The sequence below is a fragment of the Mus musculus genome, chromosome 1 (assembly GCF_000001635.26).
Source record: "Mus musculus strain C57BL/6J chromosome 1, GRCm38.p6 C57BL/6J".
Classification (NCBI taxonomy): domain Eukaryota; kingdom Metazoa; phylum Chordata; class Mammalia; order Rodentia; family Muridae; genus Mus; species Mus musculus.
In genome coordinates, this window is record NC_000067.6 from 46,192,134 (window position 1) to 46,219,077 (window position 26,944).

The 26,944-nt window shown below is 39.6% G+C and overlaps 1 protein-coding gene across 30 annotated transcripts in view; it reads left to right on the forward strand.

Moving 5' to 3' along the window:
* The window catches only part of Dnah7b (dynein, axonemal, heavy chain 7B), a 307,481-nt gene that overhangs the window by 126,063 nt on the left and 154,474 nt on the right, over window positions 1-26,944 (forward strand). For 28 of the 30 annotated variants that reach the window (XR_003954985.1, XR_003954980.1, XR_373250.4 and 25 more), the window contains 9 exons: window positions 2,902-3,004; window positions 3,116-3,243; window positions 9,059-9,271; window positions 12,085-12,183; window positions 15,312-15,560; window positions 19,116-19,265; window positions 21,205-21,387; window positions 22,165-22,341; window positions 24,944-25,075. Coding sequence is in view for 27 of the 30 variants with exons in the window: in XM_011238490.3 (XP_011236792.1) it covers window positions 2,902-3,004; window positions 3,116-3,243; window positions 9,059-9,271; window positions 12,085-12,183; window positions 15,312-15,560; window positions 19,116-19,265; window positions 21,205-21,387; window positions 22,165-22,341; window positions 24,944-25,075 (1,434 nt within the window). In the remaining 3 variants the exon portion in view is untranslated. The remainder of the gene's footprint in view (window positions 1-2,901; window positions 3,005-3,115; window positions 3,244-9,058; window positions 9,272-12,084; window positions 12,184-15,311; window positions 15,561-19,115; window positions 19,266-21,204; window positions 21,388-22,164; window positions 22,342-24,943; window positions 25,076-26,944) is intronic. The other 2 variants (XM_006495913.4, XM_030253671.1) reach the window with 1 other exon arrangement.

The following is a 26,944-nucleotide window of genomic DNA, read 5'->3' on the forward strand; positions in this document are numbered from 1 at the left end:
AGCTTCTGTGACAGGCTAAAGCAACACAGCTTCTGGGAAAGGTTCTGTTTTGGGCCTTCATCTTCGGCCGGGAGGAGGTCCAAACGCCAGATATCTGTGCACCTTCCCTGTAAGAGGAGAGCTTGCCTGCAGAGAGTGCTCTGACCAGTGAAACTCAGAGGAGAGAGCTAGTCTCCCAGGTCTGCTGATAGAGGGTAACAGAATCACCAGAGGAACAATCTCTAAACAGAGACAACTATAACAACTAACTCCAGAGATTACCAGATGGCGAAAGGTAAACATAAGAATCTTACTAATAGAAACCAAGACCATTCACCATCATCAGAAACCAGCACTCCCACTTCGCCCAGTCCAGGGCACCCCAACACACCCAAAAAGCTAGATCCGGATTTAAAAGCATATCTCATGATAATGGTAGAAGACATCAAGAAGGACTTTAATAACTCACTTAAAGAAATACAGGAGAACACTGCTAAACAGGTAGAATACATTAAAGAGGAAGCACAAAAATCCCTTAAAGAATTGCAGGAAAACACAACCAAACAGGTGATGGAATTGAAAAAAAAAATCCAAGATCTAAAACAATAATAAAAAAAAGAACACAAAGAGAGACAGCTCTGGAGATAGAAACCCTAGGAAAGAAATCAGGAACCATAGATGCGAGCATCAGCAACAGAATACAAGAGATGGAAGAGAGAATCTCAGGTGCAGAAGATTCCATAGAGAACATCGGCACAACAAAGAAAATGGAAAATAAAAAAGATCCTAACTCAAAACATCCAGGAAATCCAGGACACAATGAGAAGACCAAACCTACAATTAATAGTAGATGAGCTTGAAGATTTTCAACTCAAAGGACCGGCAAATATCTTTAATAAAATTATAGAAGAAAGCTTCCCAACCTAAAGAAAGAGATGCCTATGAACATACAAGAAGCCTACAGAACTCCAAATAGACTGGACCAGAAAAGAAATTCCTCCCCACACATAATAATCAGAACAACAAATGCACTAAATAAAGATAGAATACTAAAAGCAGTAAGGGAAAAAGGTCAAGTAACATATAAAGGCAAGCCTATCAGAATTACACCAGATTTTTCACCAGAGACTATGAAAGCCAGAAGAGCCTGGACAGATGTTATACAGACACTAAGAGAACACAAATTCCAGCCCAGGCTACTATACCCAGCCAAACTCTCAATTACCATAGATGGAGAAACCAAAGTATTCCACGACAAAACCAAATTCACACATTATCTTTCCATGAATCCAGCCCTTCAAAGGATAATAACAGAAAAAAAAACCCAATACAAGCACGAAAACCACATCCTAGAAAAAGCAAGAAGGTAATCCCTCAACAAACCAAAAAGAAGACAGCCACAAGAACAGAATGCCAACTTTAACAACAAAAATAACAGGAAGCAACAATTACTTTTCCATAATATCTCTTAATATCAATGGTCTCAACTCCCCAATAAAAAGACATAGACTAACAGACTGGCTACACAAACAGGGCCCAACATTTTGCTGCTTACAGAAAACTCATCTCAGAGAAAAAGATAGAAACTACCTCAGAATGAAAGGCTGGAAAACAATTTTCCAAGCAAATGGTATGAAGAAACAAGCTGGAGTAGCCATTCTAATATCTAAAAAAATCGACATCCAACCCAAAGTCATCAAAAAAGACAAGGAGGGGCACTTCATACTCATCAAAGGTAAAATCCTCCAAGAGGAACTCTCAGTTCTGAATATCTACGCTCCAAATGCAAGGGCAGCCACATTCATTAAAGACACTTTAGTAAAGCTCAAAGCACACATTGCACCTCACACAATAATAGTGGGAGACTTCAACACACCACTTTCACCAATTAACAGATCATGGAAACAAAAACTAAACAGGGACACAGTGAAACTAACAGAAGTGATGGAAGAAATGGACCTGACAGATATCTACAGAATATTTTGTCCTAAAACAAAGGGATTTACCTTCTCAGCACCTCATGGTACCTTCTCCAAAATTGACCACATAATTTGTCACAAAACAAGCCTCAACATATACAAAAATATTGAAATTGTCCCATGCATCCTATCAGATCACCATGGACTAAGGCTGATCTTCAATAACAACATAAATAGTGGAAAGCCAACATTCACGTGTAAAATGAACAACACTCTTCTGAATGATACCTTGGTCAAGGAAGGAATAAAGAAAGAAATTAAAGACTTTTTAGAGTTTAATGAAAATGAAGCCACAACATACCCAAACCTATGGGACACAATGAAAGCATTCCTAAGAGGGAAACTCATAGCTCTGAGTGCCTCCAAGAAGAAACGGGAGAGAGCACATACTAGCAGCTTGACAACACATCTAAAAGCTCTAGAAAAAAAGGAAGAAAATTCACCCAAGAGGAGTAGACAGCAGGAAATAATCAAACTCAGGGGTGAAATCAACCAAGTGGAAACAAGAAGAACTATTCAAAGAATTAACCAAATGAGGAGTTGGTTCTTTGAGAAAATCAACAAGATAGATAAACAAAGCAGTATCTCTGACAAGGGAAGTCGTGTTGCATAGATGGTTATTACAATCCATTATTTTAAAAAATGAAATGAAGTCCACTATAAAGAGTAAGCGCTTGGAAATTGTAGATATACCCCTAGATACCTAAAGACATTCTCAGAGCAAAGGCAATAAATTGGGCAGTTTCCCAGTTGATCCAACTCTTTATTCACCTAGAATAATGAATTGGTTAAAAAAAAAAAAAGAGCTGTCTTTAAAGAAAAAGGTAAATAAGCAATTTCCTTGATGGGAATTAAATCCCTGAGAAGATCAGGTGAAATGCATCATTTCATTGTAATACTCAATCAGATAGAGTTGAAAATGTTTATTATTCTTTCCTCCCAGGGACTGTTATCCTGTGGAGCCTGGGCTTGCTTTGATGAGTTTAACAGAATTGATTTGGAAGTACTTTCTGTGGTTGCTCAACAAATCCTTACCATCCAGAGAGGTAATGAGCTTGTCTGTCTATGGAGCAAGTGAAAACAAAGGAGATGGGGGACAGGCAGCAAGTGGCACAAGCTGAAGCACAGCTAACTCATTGCACTTGTGGTTCCCACAGGTATTAATGCAGGTACAGAGCTCCTAGTGTTTGAAGGAACAGAACTAAAACTTGACCCCACATGTGCTGTCTTCATAACAATGAACCCTGGGTATGCTGGGCGGTCAGAGCTGCCAGACAATCTGAAGGTATGGAGGCTGTAATCATAACATGTTTCTTTTTCACCATTTATGAATGCAAAGGGAAAATGTGATCCCAGGATTGTACATTTAAAAATATGCTTTTAGGCACACCACTTTGGGAAATTATTCTAGAAGATCATGTTTAACGCTTCAAATAGTTCTACAAAATAATACAGGTACAACTCCAAAATTTTATAGTTTTACAATGGTAATGATTATCACAAATAAGAAAAGACAGAAAAATACCCAATATTATTATTGTATTCTGTGTTTTCAGTTTTATATGTAGTTTAAAGGGCTCAAATCTGACCATTGTATATGGGTGGTAGGCTTTTTTTTTTTTTAAGTTAATTCAAAGCCAGGGTGAACATTTTCCCATCTTTGTAAATATGATCTGGACTGTAAGTAGGATCACTGAGTTGTCTTTCTGATGGGAATTTAAGTTGCTTTTAGTTCCTCCATTATAATTAGCACCACTGAAGGCTATTGGTGCTGAAGGCCTTTCTCCATTGGAATAAGTCCCTTAGCTGAATTGCCTTCAACACAGAGTGAAGCCATTGACTTGTCATATAGAGTCTCTCAGTTCCTGTTAACACATGATACTTTTTCTTTTCATTTATAAGGGATAAAACACTGTCCTAGCTGAATAGAGTAAAACTTTCACTTTAAGGGGGTAGCATTTGATATGTAAATGAAGAAAGTATCTAATAAAAATTGAAAAAAAAGTAACTTTTCATAGATTAAATAAAAAGATTTTTTTCTCTGTATATTTGCCCTCTTTATTATATACTTTCAGGGTGGATTGCATGTTTATGGACTGTGTATAAGGAACAATATTCATTGGTGAATAGTACATTAAAAATTATAGATCCAAACTCAAGATTTGCCTTCTACTGGTCACATGTGTGTCACAACAGCAACTCAGGGTCATTCTAACTGCTACCCAATTGCTTTGTACTTCTAAACTTCCCCTTTATGTGCTTATGTGATGAAGCACTTTGCTTTAGCGAAGGAAGGGATGGTTTAAAAATGAGAAGTGAGGGATGAAGAGATTGTTCAGTGGGTAAATGTTCCTGCCTCTGAGCCCAAGCACCTGAGACCAGGACCTGCATGGGAGAAGAGAACTGACTCCCTCACATTGAACTCTGACCTTCACACTCTGACCTCTACATGTGGGCTGTAGCATGCATAACCCTCCCCAATAAGTAAATATAATACATTTTAAAAGAGGGAAGTGCTAAATTCTTTATCTAAAAGGCTCTTTGTGACATCTTGCAGCTTTGTTCTGGAAAGCTCTCTCTGCAGCTATTCCTTCTGTTCTACACTTAGACTAGTCTGCTATTCAGTGGGATCAACCTGAGTACAAAAGAGTCACAAAAGCAGAAGGCAAACCTGTGCGTAGCTGGTCATAAAAAGCTGGAAGACATGATTAGCTGAATCTGTTAATGCCTTGGGTAGACTGTCCTACACTGTGTGTGTGTGTGTGTGTGTGTGTGTGTGTTTGTGTGTGTGTGTGTTTGTGTGTGTGTGTGTGTGTGTGTGTGTGTGTGTGTGTGTGTGGTGTAGTAATAGACAGATATTTGCCCTGCAGCCCGTGGCATGCTGGGTGTTCTCTCTACATTAAGCTAAAAGCCCCTGTGAAGCTCCCCTGACTTTTCGGTTGCTACCATTCCCTCTTTGTGGCTGGAGTTGCTATAGAAACCTGCTTGCACATGAACATGGAAATTCCTAGCTGGGTGTGGTGGCCCCCAGCCTGTAGTCCAGTTTTTGGGAGGCAGTGACAGGAGGACCAAGAATTCAGGGTAATCCTTGGCTACAAACTAGCAGGAGCAAGAAACAAAAGAAATTCTAACAAAAGGAAATGAGCTTTGAATTCTGAAAAAGGAAAAGGAAAGGAGGGAGGGAGGGAGGGAAAGAGGGAGGGAGGGAGAGAGGGAGGGAGGGAGGGAGGGAGGGAGGGAGGGAGGAAGGAAGGAAGGAAGGAAGGAAGGAAGGAAGGAAGGAAGGAAGGAAGGAAGGAAGGAAGGCAGGAAGGCAAGCAAGCATTGGCCCCAGAAATGGTTATTATCCTCACTATTATCCCTGAACCCTCTCCACTCACGCCTAACCCTCCACCTTGACTGCTCTTTTGGTTTATGCTGACTCTGCACTATACCATTGGCATATCATCTTCCCAGACCTCTTCACTTTTGGCCGAGCTGTTGTGACAGCTCCCTTGGCACAGATGTTTCCTGCTCTGGATACTACTATTGCAATACTACCAATGTCCTCTATCAAAAGAAATCCTACTATGTAATTCCAGATGTAAAATCTACTGGGGAGCTGGAGAGGTGGCTTAGGGGTGAAGAAAGCATCCTGCTCTTGAAGAGGACTAGAGTTTGCTTCCTGACACTCTGACTGAGAGCTCATAAGCAATGTGCTATAGCTCCAGGAGACCCAGGACTTTCTTCTGGGGTCAGCAGGCACATGCATTCACATCTGCACTGACTCAGATACAGGCACACACTACATATAATTAAGGCATAAAACAAACCTTTAAGACTATTAAGGCTCTTATTTTTTTCCACAAAATAAAGTGTTAAGAGCTAATGCTTGTATAGTGTTGTTCCTTGTCTATCACAGAGGCCTATGTATCTGTCACAGTGATCTTTAAGCCTCTGCATGCCCCATGCCTTTCTACATGCTGTTTTCTCTCTCTGGAGTGCTCACCTTAGCAATGACTTTCCTCCCTGACAAATGAATCCAGCGTTTGAACAAAGAACCACTGAGCATACAAACAGTTCAGAAATGGACATAGGCTATGTCCTGGGCTGGGCATTTGTCTGAAGGTTCTGTGGAGACTCCCCTCCTGGGTCTCTCTTCTTCCTGGGTTGCTGGAGGCCAGCTTCACACCAACTTCTAAATTGGTGAGCTCTCAGTCTGCATGGAGTGGTGGACTGGCTGGCTGCTTCTTTTATCAGGTGCATTTACCACACCCTCTTTTCAGCAACCTCTGGGCACTGAGTCTGGGACCAGAGGCCACTTCTGTTTTCTCAAATGCAGAGAGCCCTCCCAACTGTTCATTGTACTTGGGGATAGTATGGAGAATTTAGGGATCATCTCTGACCAGCTGCTCCCATCGAAGAGAGTATCTGCACACATCCCCTCTTCCTAATTCCAAATACTTAATGATAAGAAGGTTTCAAGGTTATTACACTTCTTTTGTAAATTTGGCACACACTATAGCTTACATATATTGTGATAACTGATAAGCATTATTTTGTGTGGAAAGAATCCCCCTTTTAACATTTGGTCATGACTGGATAAAACCTGAAATTTCTTGAACACATCTCTACTTCAGAGGAGCTATATTTTAGATTGTAACCACTCCAAAGAATTGTTACGCAAGATTGTTTCAGAGTAGTTTTTAAAATGGGCATATTCCAGATCTATTGGCATTACAAAGGAATAGCTTGACACATACACAGCTTTCCACAGAGAGCGTAGTATGAAATTCTCTTGCAGCATCTGAGGAAGAAAGGAAAGTAGACTGTTAAACTCAACTAACATGAAGTTCATTCGTTGAATAAGACAACATGTTAATGGCATGTCTTTCCAGATCCTTGGAAATAGTAGAGAAAGAATACTGTTGAATGTGGGAACAGGAACAAGAATGGGGTGAGATGTGATGGAGTCACGTGAAGAATCCCAGGAATCAGACTCTGGGACCAGCATCAGGGTGCAGATCTGAGTTTATTGTGCAAAGCATAAGCTTTTCTACAGTGTTGTGTCAATCCCCAGCCCCTAAATCCTCCACCAATCCTTACTTGCCACAAAGTCACCATGCTCCAAATGAAAGCCCCTTCTGATGAGGTAACTCAGTAGAAGTAGGGGGAATATTGTAACCTCTTAGGACTTCTGTCAAGACAGGCAGTGGGGTGGGGGTGGGGTCTGGGGAGGGCTCAGCCACCACTCTGGTCTCGGTTTCCTTTTGCTGTCTCACTAGATCCTGGAGCCAATTTTAATTTAATGCCATGTATGGCAGATTAGGATTCTTTGAAGAGTCACAGAAGACTGTGGCACCCTCCTTTCCATCAACTTTTTCTGTCACAAGGTTGACTTGCACATCCCAAAACTTGAGGGTTTCCTTGTTTTCAGTTGCATCGATATGCAGGCCTTTGGATCAAACTGCAGAAGGTACAGTTCTTCTTCATGCAGCACCCTTCTACAAATGGAGTAGACCCTGTAGAAACTTATCTCATGTATTTCTGCTGAAATAAACACAGAGGATTGCACTCACATTCACAGTGACTACATATGGTAAAACACTCACACTGATGTTTACTGAGATCTTTGCCTCACCCCTGCCCTGTTTCTCTTTCTGGTACTGAAGAAGACCTGCTACCAGTTAAGTTAGAATCCAATTTACTTTTGTTTCAAAATCATTGAATTATCCTCAGACTTACTGCAATGCTCAGAAACATACTGGTACTCCAAAATCGTGTGTGTGTGTGCATGCGCTAGTATGGGTGCTGGAATACCACAGCATGTGTGTAGAAGTGAAAGAACAACTTCTTATAGTTAATTCTCTTCTTCTATTATGGGTTCTGGGATCCAAGTTCTGGTGATAGGCTTGTATAACATGAATCTTTACCTACTGAGAAATCTTATTGGCCCATGAAAAATACTTCATTTTGGACAATTTCAATGTCAACTTTTGTCTTTAGAAAAGGATTTCTAATAAGTGAAACACCACAGTGATATGGTTTGGTAAATCCTTTATGTGTTCTAACTGTTGGCCCTTCTGTATAAGTATGTTCACAGTGTTCCAGAGCCGAGTTATGACAAGTGAGAGATAGGGAGATAGGAATCTGGGAAGCACATGGAAGGTGAGAGTTCAGCCTGCCACATAAGGCATTGGAAATAAGCTACTACTACGTTGTACTGTTGTCGAACTAGACCACATAACTCACAACTAGACAGAAGCTTCTGATTAAATTGTAGATTCAGTCTCTCTGACTCTGTCTCTGTCTCTGTCTTTCTCTCCCCTTCTCTCTCATGAATTAAAAAAGTAGCAGAATTATATGTATGTTCATGTGTGCGCAAGGAGCAATGTTTTAATACAAAACATATTAAAGTGAACCCTGATGCACACTAATATTCTAAACATAAATATCATATTTATTCTTTAAAAATCTATTTAATATTATATTTGCTTACCATCACATTGCATTTCGTTGTTTTATAGCATTTATAATTTTATTATTATAAATGATCTTTATAGCTTGCTAAATTGTTGTTTAATAGTGACCATCTATGGTTTTTCAGTGTTCTTTCTGTTTGCAGACGGACTAGTCATGTTTCTACAGACTCAAAAGATTCTGAGAATCTCAAAATATTTCCTTTACTGAACACAGTCTTGTCACTGGGAGGGCAGATTCCCCCCAGGTTATAAGTTAATTGGATCCTGCAAGTGCCTGTCTAAAACCAGGCTCCCAAAAACAGGGTCTTTATCACTATCCTGGGTGAGAGGCCCAATTTGCTTGCATCCTAGCTGTCTGGTGTACACATGTTGCTTTCCACAAAGAGCTGTGCAAAACTGATTCTGGACATTTAGAAAGAACCTAAAGCTAGTGATATGTTTATTACATATGCTTAATGGAAAACCAAGTTTAATTCCTTTATCTATATGATGTGCATTTGTAACTAGTGTATATTAAATAGCAAACATTATGGTAGGTATGAGATTACTGTAGAAAAGCAATTAAAACCATAGTGCTTGATGAAACAAGAGCAAGATTGCCTTTCTACACCATTTAACTACCTCCTTTGTGCACTGCAGGCTCTGTTCCGGACAGTGGCCATGATGGTGCCTGACTACGCCATGATTGCCGAGATCGTGCTGTACTCTTGTGGCTTTGTCACTGCGAGGCCGCTGTCCATAAAGATTGTGGCGACATACCGCTTGTGCTCAGAGCAACTGTCCTCCCAGCATCACTATAACTATGGGATGCGAGCTGTGAAGTCTGTGCTCACAGCTGCTGGCAATCTGAAGGTAGAACTGAGAGCTGTGACTCACTTCATTTCTATTCTTAAATCTCAGGAGCAAGTGTGTTCATAAGAGTTCCAGCATCTGGTTGCATTCATCAACTAGCTGAAAAAAAATCCTTTGCTGACAATGAAAATAAAATGTTAAAATCTTTGTAAGACAGTATACAGGTAATGCTTATTGGTTGCATTTAAATATATGAAGTTAGGTAGAGCCGAAGAATACAGTCACATACATTCAATAAGTCTTTTGAAGGCTTTCTATTTATATAATATGCAGCATTTTGTGGGGAATAATGAAATTAATACATAGAAACCCCTGAACATCATCACTATGTCTTACAGAAACTTTTATTCTCCCTCTATTTGTCATCCCCGAGGCTCACTGCCTTAATCTGCTAACCTAGGCCTGGAAGCTTTAAGCCTCTGTACAGTCTTATCTAGGCCTAGTATGTTTTCTGCCTATGAGACTTACTGCTGAATAAGCTCACCCTTTCTTGTGTTTTCTGAACTCTTGCTGGCTGGTTCAACTCAGCAGTTCTGGTTCAAAACTCCTCTCCAAGCTGACTGATTCAACCTGACTCCTCTCAGTTTCTTACGAATTGCTCTGCTTAGTCTCATACTAATGTTGACAGTATGTTCTAGTCTCTGGCTCCTTCTCATTCTCTGGGTCATTCTGTCTTCACCTGTGTCTAGCTTGTTATCCCTTCAACCGGTCTCTGCAAAAACTCTCCTAGTAAAACTGCTTCCTCTCCCCAATTTTTTCTGCATTGCTCCCTCTTATAGCTTCCCTTCCCCCTCTCTTCTTATAAGAGTTGAGCATATCCTATTCTATCCTCTTATTTGTCTCTTTGTCTGCCACTCAGTAGGTAATACTTTCAAACATGGGTGCTGCCTTCTACACACTCTCTATCTTCATTGTTTGGGATTAAAAGTATGTGCTAAGGCTCTCCACACACACCACAACTAGAAACAGGTTTTTTATTTTTTATTTTCAGTAAACACAATCTCAGGGTTCACAATGCGATCAAATATCCTGCAACACTTATGTAATTGACAGTTGTGGTCATGTGTGGCCTAGTTATAATAGTGATCAGATGTTTGCATTTTAAAATCATAACTAAATACATGAAAACAATAGATAATTCAGGACATGGCTGAATTCTTTCCGGAAGTAGAACCATAAAATAGAGCTATATGTTAGTTATTTATGAAGGCAAGATAAGTTATTGCTAAAAGCAAGCTTCAGAAATGTGACCTTGGAGTTTATGAAATGCTCACATTGACAATTTGTAGAAGATATAGATTTTAAAATACATCTGATAAACAATGGTTTGCATTTTTATCCTCTATCATAACACTGTTAAGAACTCTGATATATGGTGGCTATATACTCTTTCATTTTAGCCTAACATAACTTCAACCCCCACCCCTCCTTTTTGCAATAAACACAAGTGCCTAGAAGCAACAATTTATTCTACCCTGGCATGTCAGGATTACTATGTGGCCAGATAATGGGAGAGATAATACATTGTCCTGGTGCAAATCAGAGCTGGAATCTTGACTGGCATTGAGCTATAAAAGTTAGGCTGCAAATGAATCCTGAAAATGAATTCTATCACTCTTTGTTACAAGCTAATTTAGATTGTTGAATTCTTTGGCTTGAATATTTTCAAGTTTGTTTTTGTTCTACCAAGAGACAATTTAAGCATTCGCTTACAAATAATAGACTCTCAAATAATAAACATAAATTTTGATACTTCAAAATTCATTTTATGTTACATTGATCAAAAACAAAGACTAGATGAGCAGGGCTAATTTTGACCTCTGGGAGCTCTGGAGAGTTAGAGATGTGCTGACAGCCTGTGGCTGCTTATTAAAGAAAAAGAATCTCTCCTCTCCTCTCCTCTCCTCTCCTCTCCTCTCCTCTCCTCTCCTCTCCTCTCCTCCCCTCCCCTCCCCTCCCCTCCCCTCCCCTCCCCTCCCCTCCCCCCTCCCCCCTCCCCCCTCTCCCCTCTCCCCTCTCCCCTCTCTCTTCCCCTTTTCCCTCACCACCCCTTCTCTCTCTCTCTCTCTCTCTCTCTCTCTCTCTCTCTCTCTCTCTCTCTCCTTTTTGGTAGATATGTTTTTGTAAGACAAGAGAAAATTCTAGGAAACAACCAAATAAACAAACCAAATGGTAAGGGAACTTTTGAATGACATATTGAGTAAGAAATTTGGGAGAAATAGTTCTAAGGTTAGATTTGGGAGGCACTAATGATGTGAATGTTGATATAGGCATAAGCAACAAGTTCTAAGTTCCATCAGATTTTTAGTAAATACTGGACATGCAACAGACATTTAGAGTTTAAGATTTCTTATGTACTGTTTCCTGGACTGAATTAACCCTCTCCACCTTCTCTCTGGAGCTTGATGATTACATGGCATGTGAACAGGCAGTCAGCAGGTAGCCAGCAGGCACCATGGTGCTCTGTGCATCCACTCCAATTCACAATATTCCTCACTCAGAGTTTTATAGAACTAACCCATCAGGGGTCTTGAGTAAGCAAGCACTACCCAATAAGCAGGCAGTGACAACTCTCAATGTACTGAATTCCTGGTCACTAATCCTGTATCAAAATATCCATGGAAATTTAGTCACTTCTGCCTGTGTTCATGTTATAAGGGATTCTCTGAGGTTAGACATCAGTTTCTATAATGAAATACAGTGAAAACATGAGCAATATTTTGTTTAGATTGTTAGGTGCTGTATATTTGTATAAGTATAGACCTAAAAAATGTGTCCATGACAGAAATCCTCATGACTGTATTTTCTTTTAGCTGAAATATCCAAATGAAAATGAAGAAATTTTGCTACTTAGATCTATTATTGATGTAAATCTGCCAAAGTTTTTATCCCATGATTTGCCACTCTTTGAGGTAAGAGCACTTATTCTTTCCATGTGTCAGCACTCCTACAGTAGTGCAGGAGGCAGCCATGTCTGCAGAGCTCTCTGTAGGAACTTGCACTGTGGAAAGCAGTGGCATGTTCAGAGGGATACAAGCCAGTCCTGCTTTTGTGTGAAATATGTTTTCTGGGATTGTTGCTTCTGAAACTTATCACAGCTTAATATTTTATGTGGTTTTACTGCATAATAATAATTAACAAAGTTATAAAATATTTTCTATAAATTCCATGAGAATGTAGACTCTGTGTTGAAAAGTAGTTAGGTTATCACACCATTGAATCTTTAGCATTTGATAAAATAAGAATTATATTTCTTTAAAAGAATGCAGTGACTTTAATGAAATTGTTTGTTCAGGATAATTTTATATAAGAACCAAATTTGAAATCTTGTTATATTTTAAAATTAGATTATGAATAGCTGGAGGAAGAAGGATTAGAATAATAGTTTCTATAATAAATCTCTTATTCTTCTCTTTGTCTACCATAAAAAGTCATAGGTCATTGACTCTTACTAAATGGTAGTGGTGTGGTTTTGGACCATAGCTGCCCTGGGAGGAAGATAAGAAATGCTTCCACGAGTGTCCTCCTATAGCAACCATCTTTCATCATTTTGAAAGGAATTCTTCCTGGATCTAGACTTGGCAGGGCACACATCTTCATGGAACAAACCAACAGGGAAAGATTTCAAGTGTTCTGCCTAAAGTTTTCCTTCCATACCCTTGGTGCTGAAACACAGAAAAAATTTTGCAGAAACAAAAGCTGCATTTCCTTCCAGAGGGTGGGAGTGTGTGTCAGTGGACATGTTCATGTGTAGTAGTGCTTCTGTGTTTAGTGATGTCTCTCTCAAGTGGAGTGTGCTTTACATTTCCAGTCAGGAAAATTTCCTGTGTAAGTCAACGTCATGTACTGCAGGTCACCTCCAACCCCAGTGAGATGTCTACACACAGCTCTCACAGCAGCAATCAGAAAGATGAGTATGTCTAGTCTTTACCTGACAGGAGAGTCAAGGAATATTCATTGGTCTTGGTTGAGAAGCACTGAATGACAAATTACCACATTGTCTTCTTCTTTCAGGACTATCTTCAAAGTACTTGAATGCTATTGTGTGAAAGGTACTTTTATTTAGAAACCATTACATTTCACTATGGATGGAATACTGTGAGTGTGTATAAGTGTGTCTGTCTGTGTGTGTACACTGGAGATCAAGTTATCAAGTAAGGGCCTTGCTTGTGTTAAGCACATACCTACACATATCTGTTATGTCCCCAGCTTGGATCAAATAATGTTGGCAGGAATATCTTGCCTGTGATGCCAGCCTGTGCCACATGGCAAACTACAGACCAACCTGATACATGCACAAAACCTTGCCTGCCTACATTTCATGTCCCCAATAGCAAAGGGGAGCAAGTGGCATCATCGTCTCCATTTTATGTCAGTGCAAGTGCAACAAAAAGATGACGAAAAGCTTGTATCTGTGGCATGTGCATGAGGGCAGGGATCTTGGCCAGCCAGGCTACAGTGCCCCAAGGGAGCTTACTGATTTAGTTGAGGGAGTGATTAAATTGGTAGCTCACATTTTTAAAATACAACTCAGGCATATGCATTCTCATTAACTACCTCTGAAATTTCACTTTTATCTTCAGAGTGAAAAAAATAGTAAACTCATATAAGTTGTAATGAAATTTATAAAATAGGCTTAACAATTTATAAAGATTGTTCTTTAGATCTTGGAATTAACTTTATGTTCATAAGCATTACAAGTAGAGGCTCAGCTTTTACAAATGTGCATTATATGATTGTGTTAGCGTCCTTGAGGCTGTCATGATGATGTCCTGCAAACTTGCAGTACAACATAACACTTACTCTCTTCTTGTTCTGAGTAAAGAAGTATTACGTGAGAGTGCCAGAGACCAAAACATAGGTTGTCAGTTAGGGTTGTACTGCTGTGAAGAGACACCATGACAGACCAAGGCAACTCTTCTAATGGAAAACATTTCATTGGAGCTGGTTTAGTCCATTATCATCATGGCAGGAAGCATGGTGGCATGCAGGTAGACTTAGTTCTGGAGAAGGAGCTGAGAGCTCTACACCTGGATCTTCAGGAAGCAGGAAAAGAGAGTGACACTGGACCTGGCTTGAGCATATCTGAGTCCTAAAAGTATACTCTCAATGGCACACTTCCTCTGACAAGGCCATTTCCCCTAACTGTGCCCTAGTAGGCTGTGGGGAACATTTTCTTTCAAACCACCACAGGCATTTTTAGGGAATTTTCTATCAGTTTCTTCCAAGTTCCTGGTAGCTCCCTGCAATCCTAGATGTTTTCTATCTTGTGGTTGTTTTATACTAATCTCATAGAAACATATTAATCTCTGTTGCCACATGGCCTTTTTCCCTGTATCCACATATCTACACACCCTCTCCTCTCTCTCTCTTAGGTAGATTGCATCATCCTTATCTAGTGTGACAACCTAACCTTCTCCATAGGGAAACCAAAGTTTTCATAAAAGTCTTGTTCTGATGTTCTGGGTTACCCCGAAATACTCAACCTACATAATACATGCTCATACTGAAATTACTTCTGAACTTGTTCTTGTCTATGTAAATGGCCAGAATCAAAGTCAACCATTAGGCATAGCTAGTTATTCTAGAACCATTTCTGTGTAAATCACTTTTCTTCACTAACTTGCCTTTAGTTTGTGTCTCTGACAATCTATTGCTGGGCCTGGCTTGAGCATTTGAAACCTCAAAACCCACCTGTAATGGCACACTTCTTTCAACAAGGCCATACCTGCTCCAGCATGTGAGTCGGTAAATTCCCAGCTTCCTTCTTGTGATGTATGTGTTACCTCACACCAATGCAACAGTTCATAATAGTTTATCAGCCACATCATATCCAACTTCCAATTTTTAAATTAGTTTGCCAGACTTTAGGGTATGAGTTTTTCTACCAGAAGAAAGACAAAGACTCAAACTGTTATAATAGCACTATTCTCATTTATATGAAATGCAATTTTATTTGATACATTGGCTAATAGAAAATTGTTTGCTTATGTCTTTTGGTTATAAATATAATCAATATAAAATCCGCACCTTTTATCAGGGAATTACCTCAGATTTGTTTCCTGGGGTGAAATTACCAAAGCCAGATTACAATGAACTGCTGGCCGCCATCAGAGAAAACTGCCACACCATGAATTTGCAAATGACCGACTTCTTCTCTGAGAAGATCCTTCAGATCTACGAGATGATGATTGTGCGTCATGGTTTCATGATTGTTGGAGAACCATTTGGAGGGAAGACCAGTGCATATCGTGTTCTAGCTGGAGCATTAAATGACATTTGTGAAAAGGTCTGTGTGCTATTAATACATTAGCTTGTTGATAATTAGCTTTGTATCAGAAAGGTTACAGGTGTTTCTGAATATTCTTTCCATGCAGAGTGTAAAATCATTAAAAACAAAATGAGTTATATATAATATAATTAGAATGGCAAAATCAAACAAGCAATGAGTCCAACACACATTGAATAGCCTACTAATTTGCCTTTCAGTCTTTAATTTCTTCTCTTTTAGTTAAAGGTAGTACATAGGTTTTTTGTTTGTTTGTTTGTTTTTTAAAAATAAATGAATATACAGAGGAAATTGAAGGTTTATTTTAATATTTTTAGGAGAGTGGTTTTTGTTGTTATTGTTGAGAAATTGTAATGTAAGTTTCTGTTAAGAGATGGCAGTGAATTTAGTTTTAAGACATGTGTGTGCATAAGTATGTATATATACTATACATATGTGGGTATATGACTACTATTCAAATTTCTTCAAGTTGTATTAATTATTTATGTGCATGCATGTGTTTATGTGTATGTATGTGTGTACATGTGCTTGTGTGTTTGTATGTGTTTGTGTGTGTGTGTGTGTGTGTATGTGTGTGTGTGTGTGTGCGCATGTGTGTGGGTACCCTTAGAGGTGAAAAGAGAGTGGCTGATTCCCTGGAGCTGGATTTAAAGGTAGATGTGAGCTACTAGACATAGGAACTGACCCCAGTGAGAATAGCAAGTGCTCCTAACTTCTGGCTCATGTCTAGAGCTCCCAGCTACTTAAAGTTCCTAGGCAAGACACACTGAGACCTAATTTGATGTGCTAAACCGATGAACTTCTGCAGCTGATACTGCTCTTCTGCTCACATCTCTTGTGCCTTGGATAGCTTTTCCCTCCTATTTCAGTGCCTGGGGCCTGTAATGGGGTCTCTGATCATTATATCTTCATTGTGAAGTTTCTCTTTCAATGAATACAAAAATATTCACCTGTTTTGTTTACCTTGGATCTGCTATGTTTTGTTTCACTAATAATATTCCTGTATTTCCTTGTGTATCTGTTTACCTTCAGGTATGGCTTCAAATCTATTCTTATTATCATTGTGACTTACCTTATTATAATAATAAACAATTTGAATTTTCATTTCTTCAGGTTGATGGTGTCTATATTAATTTTTATTTATAATTTTATACAATACATTTTGATCTTTTTCCCTCCTTCAATTCTTCCCCATTTCTTCCCATTTTCCTATCCATCCAACTTCATGTTCTTTATCTCTCAAAAGAAAAAGAAATCTGCAACCCTATAGGTGGATCAACATTATGAACTAACCAGTACCCCGGAGCTCTTGACTCTAGCTGCATATGTATCAAAAGATGGCCTAGTCGGCCATCACTGGAAAGAGAGGCCCATTGGACAGGCAAACTTTATATGCCCCAGTACAGGGGAACGCCAGGGCCAAAAAGGGGGAGTGGGCGGGTAGGGGAGTGGGGGTGGGTGGGTATGGGGGACTTTTGGTATAGCATTGGAAATGTAAATGAGCTAAATACCTAATAAAAAATGGAAAAAATATTAAAAAAAAAAGAAAAAAGAAAGAAAAGAAAATTAAAAACAAACAAGAACCCAGTGAGACAAAAAAAAAAAAAAAAAAAAAAAACCAAAGCCCAAACAGAACAAAATAAAACAAAACAAAAAAGCCCACAAAAGGACAACAACGACGAATTGGAAAAACAGTGTGGAGTTCATTTTGTGTTGGCCCACTACTCCTGCGCATGGGGCTGGCTCTAGAGTAGTTCATATGCCCAGTGACATGCCATTGTTAGGAACCAATTTTCCCTTTGCTTCTGGGTATCAATTACAAATAACGGTGTAGTCAGGGGTGGGAGCCGCTGTTCACCCATGTCCACATGTGGTCTTTCTATTTTATAGGGAAATTTATGAAGATTTATGTCTACTGTCATAAACTGACACACTACTTTTTCCACCTCTTTTCTTTTCATGCCATTGCCTCTCTTCCTTCTTTTTCCTTTCCCTCTTGTTCTTAACCCTCAGCTTGTCTTTTTATCTTCCTGTGTTTAATTTGTATGTATCTTTGACAGTGCTACTGTATCACTGTTATGACATAATTGATTATGCCACACACAAAAATAAAGTCTATAAAAGGAGAAGGCACCGCACTGCTGAGAGAGGGGCAGGAGTCAAGATGCGTGTTTTCTGATGTCCCTTAAAGCCCAACCGGCAAATGGTTTGTTCACTCTCTGGAAATTTTAAGAATAACATTGCTATTCCCTTAGCTATCATACTCTACCTACAGCTTCTTGCTGGTCTTTGGAATAAAAGCTGTCTTTAAGGGCAGCAACTTTATCCTGATTAAAAACAGGTACAGTTTCCCTATTCTTCTACACTGGGGAAGTTTCAAGGTAAAGCTCTTCCAGGCAAAGAGAAGAGAGCAAAGACTTTGAGCTTTGCCTTGTAACTTCAGAAAATTATTTACACATCTGCCCTCTGATTTGCTGGTTTGTGCTGCTTCAAAACTTGGGCAGAACTGGTAAGAACTGGACTTGCTATGCTGTTGCACATAAAATAAATGACTAAGGAAAGTTTGAGCACAGGGGCTTTTAAAGGAACTTGTTCTGCACAGTGCTATAGTGACTGCCACATATCATGGTGTATTTAGCAAACCCCACAGAGTGAAACACCGAGTCAACACTAATATAAGTTATGCACTATGCTCAGCCATAGTGCATCTCCACACAATCATCAGTAATGCCCTGTGCCTCCCAGTGTGTGTTAGTGCTGCTGTGGGGGAGGGGCGTTGTCAGGGAGGCAGGGGGAGGGCTCCAGAGGCTTTGCACTTTCTATTCAACTTTCCATAAATTTGAGTCTGCTCTAACAGTTAATTCTGTTGATTTAAAAGTAAGACTTATGTGCCCCAGGGGTGCCAACATGTCTCATAATAATGCCATAGAACCAGGGTTGTGGCCAAAATAGGCAATTTACTAATATTAAGTTTTTGACTCCATGGGAAGTCTCTATCATTACAACTCTTTATTTTCTCTCAGAGAACATTTTGTAGGAAGGGTCAGCAATTTACAGCCCATAGGCCAAATCTAGCCTAAGATTATTTTTGTAATGCCGATGAACTCAGAATGGTGTCAACAGTTTTTACAATGTTTTTGTTTGTTTGTTTGTTTGTTTGTTTGTTTTAACAGAAAGAGAACAAGAACACCAGATGCCTACATCTCTTGCTCTGTGGGCCTTCACCAAGCAGTTGTCAATTCTTTCTCTATGATTTCAGATTATGAGACTGAACACAATTTACTAATTTATTCCTATGTATTTAATTACTTTAAAATACTTTTATAAACAACATGTCAAAGCTTGACTCTCAGTTGTTCATTGGCATTACAGAGAGCATAGAAAGGACTTCTTTCCAAACCCTGTGCTTTGGAACCTTGTTAAACTCATTCCTTACTGCTGGCAGCTTCTTTGTAGGCTTCTTAAGATATTTTTATATGCACAATCATGTTTTCAATGAGGAAAGATAGTATCCTTCGAAATAAATAATGCTGTTTTTTTTTCTTTTTCATTAAGGGACTAATGGAAGAAAACAAGGTTCAAATAACTGTTTTAAATCCCAAGTCTGTCACCATGGGCCAGCTTTATGGGCAGTTTGACTTGGTTTCCCACGAGTGGTCTGATGGGATCCTGGCTGTCAGCTTTAGAGCGTTCGCAGCTTCCTCGGTAAGAGTCTGTCTTCTTACATGTAGATTTTAAAAGGGTTATGTGTCCTGTGACCAGTATCTGATTCTTTCCCAGTTATTTACGTCTTAAGATATTTACTGAAAGCATGTTACTGGAGGCTTTGGTGGTATTTCTTTAAGGAATGATGGCAGCCCATACAAGGACAGCACAGACCATGTCCCTGGGCACCTCTGTCCTGGGGGTCCTTCACAGAACTCTTGGAAGTCAGGAGAGTGGATGATTCCAGTGATGTGGCACACAGTCTCTTCTCTGACATCATTTCTGCCTGTAGTTTGAGCTGCTGCCCTTGTTGTATCCTTGTTAGAAATACTTCAGAACAAAAATGTCCAGTGTTCCAGAACTTTCCATGTAGTATGGTTGGAAGAGAAGAGGCTGGACTTGACAGTTATTGAGGGACTGGGATCTCTTCTGTGCCTTGTTCTGTGCAGGTGACTGTCACAGTCATAAGCAGGGTCCAAAGTGCATGTGCTCAGGCCAGAATAATGTAAAATGAAGCTTCTAGACATGTAAACAGGCACATCATTTACATAGAAAGAGCCATGGGGTACCTCTGTGCAATGTGTCCTTACATAGCTTACATTACACTGTGTAGAAAGCTATGCCCTATGTACACTAAATCTCAGTGAGGTGCAGTACTCAAAACCAGTAGAGCAGGGTGAAAAAAGAAGTCCTTCAGACGATGAAGCTCAAGGTCACAGCAATGTCCCCAGAATGACAGTTGACAGGCACTGGCAGTGGAGAGTTCAAGGGAGTCATGGTCTCAGTGATCACCCAGAGCATAATGTAATCAGTACTCTTCCGTGCTGTCCTCCTGAGTTCCAAGCACACAAGTACCAGTTTCGGTGTGAACATAGGGTGCTGACCCTGGGGCAGCTCACAGTCCTATGGAGTTAACCATGGGGTCTGAGACTGTGGTAAGAAGGACTTAGTTCCATCACCACTGGAACTCAAGTAAGGTGACAGTGAACCAAACATAATTTGCATACATGACCAGGTAGAATTATAGGAACCAGAAAGGTGGTTATTTTCTGGACAATATGTAAGTATTTTTATATTTCATAATATTTGTCAGGCCATTATACTGACTTTGTATTATCGATACATCACTAGTACATATTATTACTGGTGTACAGAACTTTATGTGAATGTTATATTGATTTTCGCATCCTGCACAAGTGGTTCTCAACCTGTGGGTCACAATGTGTTTGTGAAGAAAATGACTTTTTCATAAGGATTGCCTAAAGCCATTGAAAAACACAGATATCTACATTATAACTCAAAACAGTAGCAAAATGACAGTTATGAAGTAGCAATGAAAGTCATTTTATGTTTGGAGTCACCACAACATGAGAAGCTATATTGAAGGGTCACAGTATTAGCAAGGTTGAAAAACATTGTCCTACACTAGTGTGTGTGTGTGAATTTATTTTGTGGAAGAAAACCAAAGTTTTAGCATAGTGCATAGAAGCCATTAACCTTATAAAAAACGTTAGGTAGAATTCATAAGAGTGATCTATTAGAGAATACTAAGAACAGGCATATTTAAATGAACATTTTGTTTTCCCTATCAATAGTATTTTCAGTTCTAATATTTTAAAAGCAGTTTACATGTATTTAGCATTGGAAACATTGAAAAGATTGAATCAAGTGAGGTATTAGAGTTTTGTATTGTCCATGGCATATGTAGACTTCTTCATCTACGCTTATGTATTTGTGTGTATGAGTGTGTATGTGTGTATGAGTGTGTGTGTGTGCTAATGTGCCTGCATGGATGGATACATGCACCTGCCTGTTTATAGTTCATTTTAAAGAGTACTGTTTTATCTTTTCATGGTAAAATAAATTATATTTCTAAATTTTGAAATATTATTGATCTGTTTCCTCCACTGCATTTGCCCTTTATCCACTCTGCATGTAGACTCCAGACAGGAAGTGGTTAATCTTTGATGGGCCAGTTGATGCCGTGTGGATTGAGAACATGAACACTGTGCTGGATGACAACAAGAAGCTGTGTCTGATGAGTGGGGAGATTATTCAAATGTCACCACAAATGAACCTGATTTTTGAACCGATGGATCTGGAAGTCGCCTCTCCTGCCACTGTAAGGTCTCAAGTTTGGCGTCTACCTATGAATTGCACAATTTCTGCAAATGTTTATTTTTACTTGGGAGCTTTACTCTAAAATGAATGTACTTATACATTCCACTGTGAAAGCAATCTGTGGTCCTGAACGAGCAGGCACTATCTGCTCACATACCATGGCAGATTTAGTAATTTGTTTATTTTTCTTTTATTTTGGATCATTTTACAAAATCACACACATAAGCTAAGGTCAAGGAATGATATAAAATTAAGTTTTTGTCCCTATAGGGTTGTAAGAAACAGATGTCCCAACTCATCTTAATGCCCAGTAGGAAACCAGATCTTGTGCACAGGACTCCCTGCTTAACCCCACCTGATTCTGTCCCAGTGATTAACTGAAGTAGATTTTCTGTCATTATGGGAAATCTGATGGTCAACAGGAGGCTTCTTAGAGCTGCTCGATGTAGTCAGTCCCCTGTGCCAGGCACTGCATATGGCCAAACTGAATCAGTGGTGAGGCTAGCAAAGGACTTGGTGATCTTTGTTCTTGAGAGACATAAAACAGAAAAGCATCCATGACTAGGTGCCTGGGAACAGATATACATCACGTGACCTCCAACCTTCATCTGTTAGAAGGTATGTACCCATTTACAATCACACATCGTTTCTGGAAAATGTCCTTAAATCCACCTCAAGTGATGACTGCCCCCTTCCTGTCATGTGAGCAGACTGAGCCTGTGAAGCAATGGAACGTTTTGAGCAGTACTTGGATGCTAACCGACACGTGTCCTTCCAGGTTTCCCGGTGTGGCATGATCTACATGGAGCCTCACATGCTAGGCTGGAGACCACTGATGGTGTCCTGGATAAACACGTTACCACAGTCAGTCAGTATCATTCAGAAGGAATTTATAGAAGGCTTGTTTGATAGAATGGTCCCTCTCTCTGTTGAATTCATCAGAAGGCATACAAAGGTAAGACAAACTGGAACTTTAAGATTTAAAAAGTGGGAAACTTGAATTAAATGTATTAATCTCAACATGTTTTTTAAAGCTATTGGAAAACATACTTTTTGTTAGGTATGATTGGATTTTTTTTCCATTTTATTCTTTTTTATTTCTTTTCCTTGGTACAAATCTTCTCAGGCCTGGAGTCCAGGCTGGCCTGTACCTGGAGTCTGGCTGCCTCTGCCTACCAAGTGCTATGATTACAGGCATATGTCAGCACTGCCTGCTAGAACCTCAGCTCAGACCAAAATAAAAAGGCTTGAATTCATAATAACTATTATCCAAAAACAGGCAAAGTGTAGCATCTTAGAAATGGAGACAGTGTTATCAGTATAATTATTCTTTCTTAAAACTGAAGACACCTGAAAAGCCTGCCTAGCTTTGTGCATTACAATATCTAGATGTTATTGTTTTCTTTTTTAAATCTCTCCCTGAGTGTCACAGATGTAGGCCAGATTGGAGCAGATTAAAAGCAGGTAAAGGCAGGTTTATTAGGAGGCAGCTCTCAGGTGGGTCTACTAATCTCCAAGGTGGAGGTAAGTGAAGTCACACATCCAGGCTAAAGCGGGGGAGGGGGTAATAGAGCTTAGATGAGGAGAGGGTGTCAGCTAACACCTGGCATTGTATCCACACACAGTCAAAAGCTTAGCCCCTGGGCGGGCACTCTTGGGTGGGTTGCTAGAAACTTGGAGATGTATTGACATGTTAGCCTGGAGTTCTCTCCATGTGGATGGAGAAGATTTTTCTGTGTGGGCAGGTTTAGAGGAAGAAGAGCAGACTGGGTTTCCCAACTTGTGCATGGATGAGCAGAGGCTGCAGCCTAGCAGTTTTCTCTTATTTCAGGTGAGCAGTTGTATATTTTCATGTGCCTGTAGTGTTTATGTTTATGTATGTTTCAAATTTTCTAAAACAAATGCTTGATAGAAAGATAAGAAGGAAAATATGGGCTTCCAGGCAAATACATGTGAGGATAGAGACCTGCGTATCTGGGGCAGTGGCTGAGGAATGTGCAAGATGTTGATGAGAAAATGGGTATCATTGTTCTTTCAGTCATTGACTGGCACCTAAGTGTGTTATAAACAGGAAGTAACCATGCTCCGAACCATCTAAACATACATGCTCTGAGAGTCAGAAGAAAACAAGATATAGAATTCGTGTTTCTTCTTCCCTAGCACTGTCAGAGAATTTAAGTCCTACAAAGAAATGAACTGTCTATGTCATGGACATGTGCTTTGGATAGATGGCAAAACCAAACTTTTTTATGTACACTTTCTAACATAGTAGGACTTCTGTTCAGTCTTACAGAAGTTATGGATAGCCATTATAACCATAGGAGTCTGCCTAGGAGGAACCATTTCTATTGGCCCATCCCATCAGTTTCAGTCCCAAGTTAGCCAGAAGCTCAGTCCTAGTGTCTACAACTCTTATGAGGACACGATGGCTGACTAGGAATCCTACCACTTCTGGTCCTCAGAGATAACTTCACTGGGTGAATTTTCACATGATAACCACAAAGGACTGCACCCTTGAAGGCTGGGAGAGCCACTAGATGGGAAGATGGCAGGTGCACAGAGAGAACATGGCCCTGGGAAACATGTGTATTTCCTGGTTCACTTTATATAACTGTAACAGTGGAATGCCGAAAACATAAAGTGAATAATGTGTGTAACTACCGACATTGAGTGAACTCAGACATCTATCATGGAGTTGAGTTTACTGTATGGATTGTAAACAAATCTTTAAGTGGGTTTTATTCTTTTTGTTTGTTTATTTGTTTGTATTAAGTGCAAAGGTAAGCTAAAACAGAGTGTAACTCAAATGGAACATTGAGACTAATTCAGAAAGGAATATAAACGTACAGAAAGTAATTTTATCACACAGAAAAGTCTGAAAATACTAATTAAAAAGTGTGTGTGTGTTCCTGGGAATTGAACCCAGGACTTTGTGCATGCTAGGCAAAAGCTATTTCTTCAATAGATCCTAAACCTTTTGAAGGAATGTGTTGTGTTTATCTTAATCAAAATTTAATAAAGGATACAATCTATGCCTTAGATTAAGATAAACACATACCTTTTAACAGGAGAAGTTTTATAGAATATACATACCACCAGGTGCTGCGATGGCTCAGTGGATAAGAACATCTGCCAGGCAAACCAGAGTTCTACTTGCAGAACTCACAAAAAGCCAGGTGTGACAGGTGCCTCTGAAATGTCAATGTCAGGATGGGAAGAAGAGGCAAGACAATCACTCAGAATCTCACAGACCAGCTAGTTGTGGCAAGAAAGAAGTGCCCCTGCCTCAACATGGTGGAAAAAGACTTAGCCACTGAAAGACTTCCATGCAGGCCACACATACATATTATAAAAAGAGAACATGTTATTGATGCGTGGTAATCACTGTATAGAAGACATGAAAGTAGACCTCAGTTTTCCTTCATAAATGAGAATCACAAGAGTACCTTTTCATAGATTCTGTGCCTGATAGGATGAGACAGGCACCATACAGGAGATGTGGGAACATGGTTGCCTGGCATCCTTTGTTTGACAGACCCTTCCTTTTGATTTTCCAGGAGCTCTCTCCTACTTCAGATACAAACTTGGTCCAATCCTTAATGAATCTCATAGACTGTTTTATGGATGACTTTGCTGATGAAAACAAACAAAAGGAAAGAAATGACCGAGAAAGTTTCTCTTTGCTGGAGGTAAGGCCATACATTGTTTTCAGGGTCTTGCAGTAGAAAAACAAATATCTTTTGCTTTCACCAAAGCCTTCCAATCAATGAGACCCACTTTGCACCTGAAATGGGACTCAGGGATGAGGTATGCATTTTGGGGGTCCACCTGTGGTTCCGAGTTCTCTGTTTCCTCCCATTCAGGATGTCTAGATGCTTCTGCACACTGAGCTAGAAGGATGAAGGGCAGTTCTGGATGGGTGAGAGAAGGCCTTCTCTGAGGATCTTAGTGTTACAGCTCTTGCAGGCAAAGGCCTTCTCTGATGATCATCAATGAGACAGCTCTATGAGAAGATCTTAGCTTGCATGTGTATACTTTATTCTGAGAGAAACAGGGGCATATGTGGACTTTGGAGAGTGGGAAGAAGTTTCAGAGTAAATAAAAATTATTGGCTGGAGTTTAAAGTTCTATGAATGTCTCCTTTGCATGGAGAGGCTTTCCAGGAACCCAGGTACTTGCTGGTTGGTTCTTATCAGGAAAAGAGGAAGGGGAAAAGAGGAAGTTGAACAGGTAAAGAGAGGCTGCCCAGACAAGGTCAGAGAAAGGGAAACCCTGCTGGTAAAGGGAGTCTTCCTCCGTTTTGTCCAGTTCAGAGAGCCATCTGGACTATGGTAGACTTCGACCTTAATTAACAGGGTCCAACAAAGGGAAGTTGTAGGAGCCTAAAAGGGAGGAAGAGGCTGAGCCCCAAATGCAGAGTGCTGTTAGGAAAACTACACTGGAAGAGATAGGGGGATGTAAGCTTTTGAGCAGTGAATGACAGTGCAGATCAGTGAGGGTCCACCACTGAAACCAGGTCCTGACCAGCCTCAAAAGTAGTCTCTGTCACAAAGGTTTCCACCAAGCCATGATTTATTATTTTCTACTTTGACACTGTCCTTTTTGTATGAGAACAAGTTTATGTTTTGGGAGGATAGGTGTGTGCAAGTGTAGAAGTGCGTTTGAGATTGAAGAAAGTAGGAAAAATAGACAATCCACAAATAAATCAATAAATAAATGTTATTTATTTATGTAGTTATTAATTCATTTTTCAGTATTGGAAACTGACAGCTTCAGGACCTCAGGCATGCTAGGCTAGTGATTCCCCACTAACCTATATTGTAAGCTAACAGATTTGAAAAATAATAATATAGGGCTGGAGAGATGGTGCCATGGTTAAGAGAGCTTGCTGCTCTTGCATGGGACCAGAGTTCAGTTCATGGCACTCAATCCAGGTGACTCAAAGAAGCTATTTGCAGGGACATCTGTCAATACGTATGCTCATGTGCACATATCCCACACAGGCACACAATTTAAAAATAATATAAATTTGTAAAGAGCATTAATATCAATAGACCTTGATAGAAATTTTAGATAAAAATACTAATATACTGTTCATAGCATAATTTGGCCAATGTGTAATTCTTACAACTCATATTTTATGAAAAAAATAATTTAGCATTTAATTTAGGGACAACTATTTTTGAGAAAGTATTTACATAAACTGATGTTACACAAATAGGATTAAAAGGAAAAGCCTTTTTTCATTGTTGTGATTGTTTGTTTCAACATTTTAAAGAAGGCAGACTTTTGCCATCCAGTTAATTGGTGGGTCTAGTCTTCCATGCATTTGTTTTGGAAGAAGCAGGATGCTTTTGGAAAGGCCAATCTAGTTTGTATAGTTAATTCTGATATAGCATTTCAAATAAAAAAGTAGAGACTTGTTTTATTTAAATCCAGTGCACTTGCATCAATATTGAAATGAAATGTGTCTGAATTTTCTCCCCCCAAAGTTACTTCAATGCTCTTTCAGAGAACAAGCTCTAGCATGCATCTGAAACACACAATTTATTAGAATC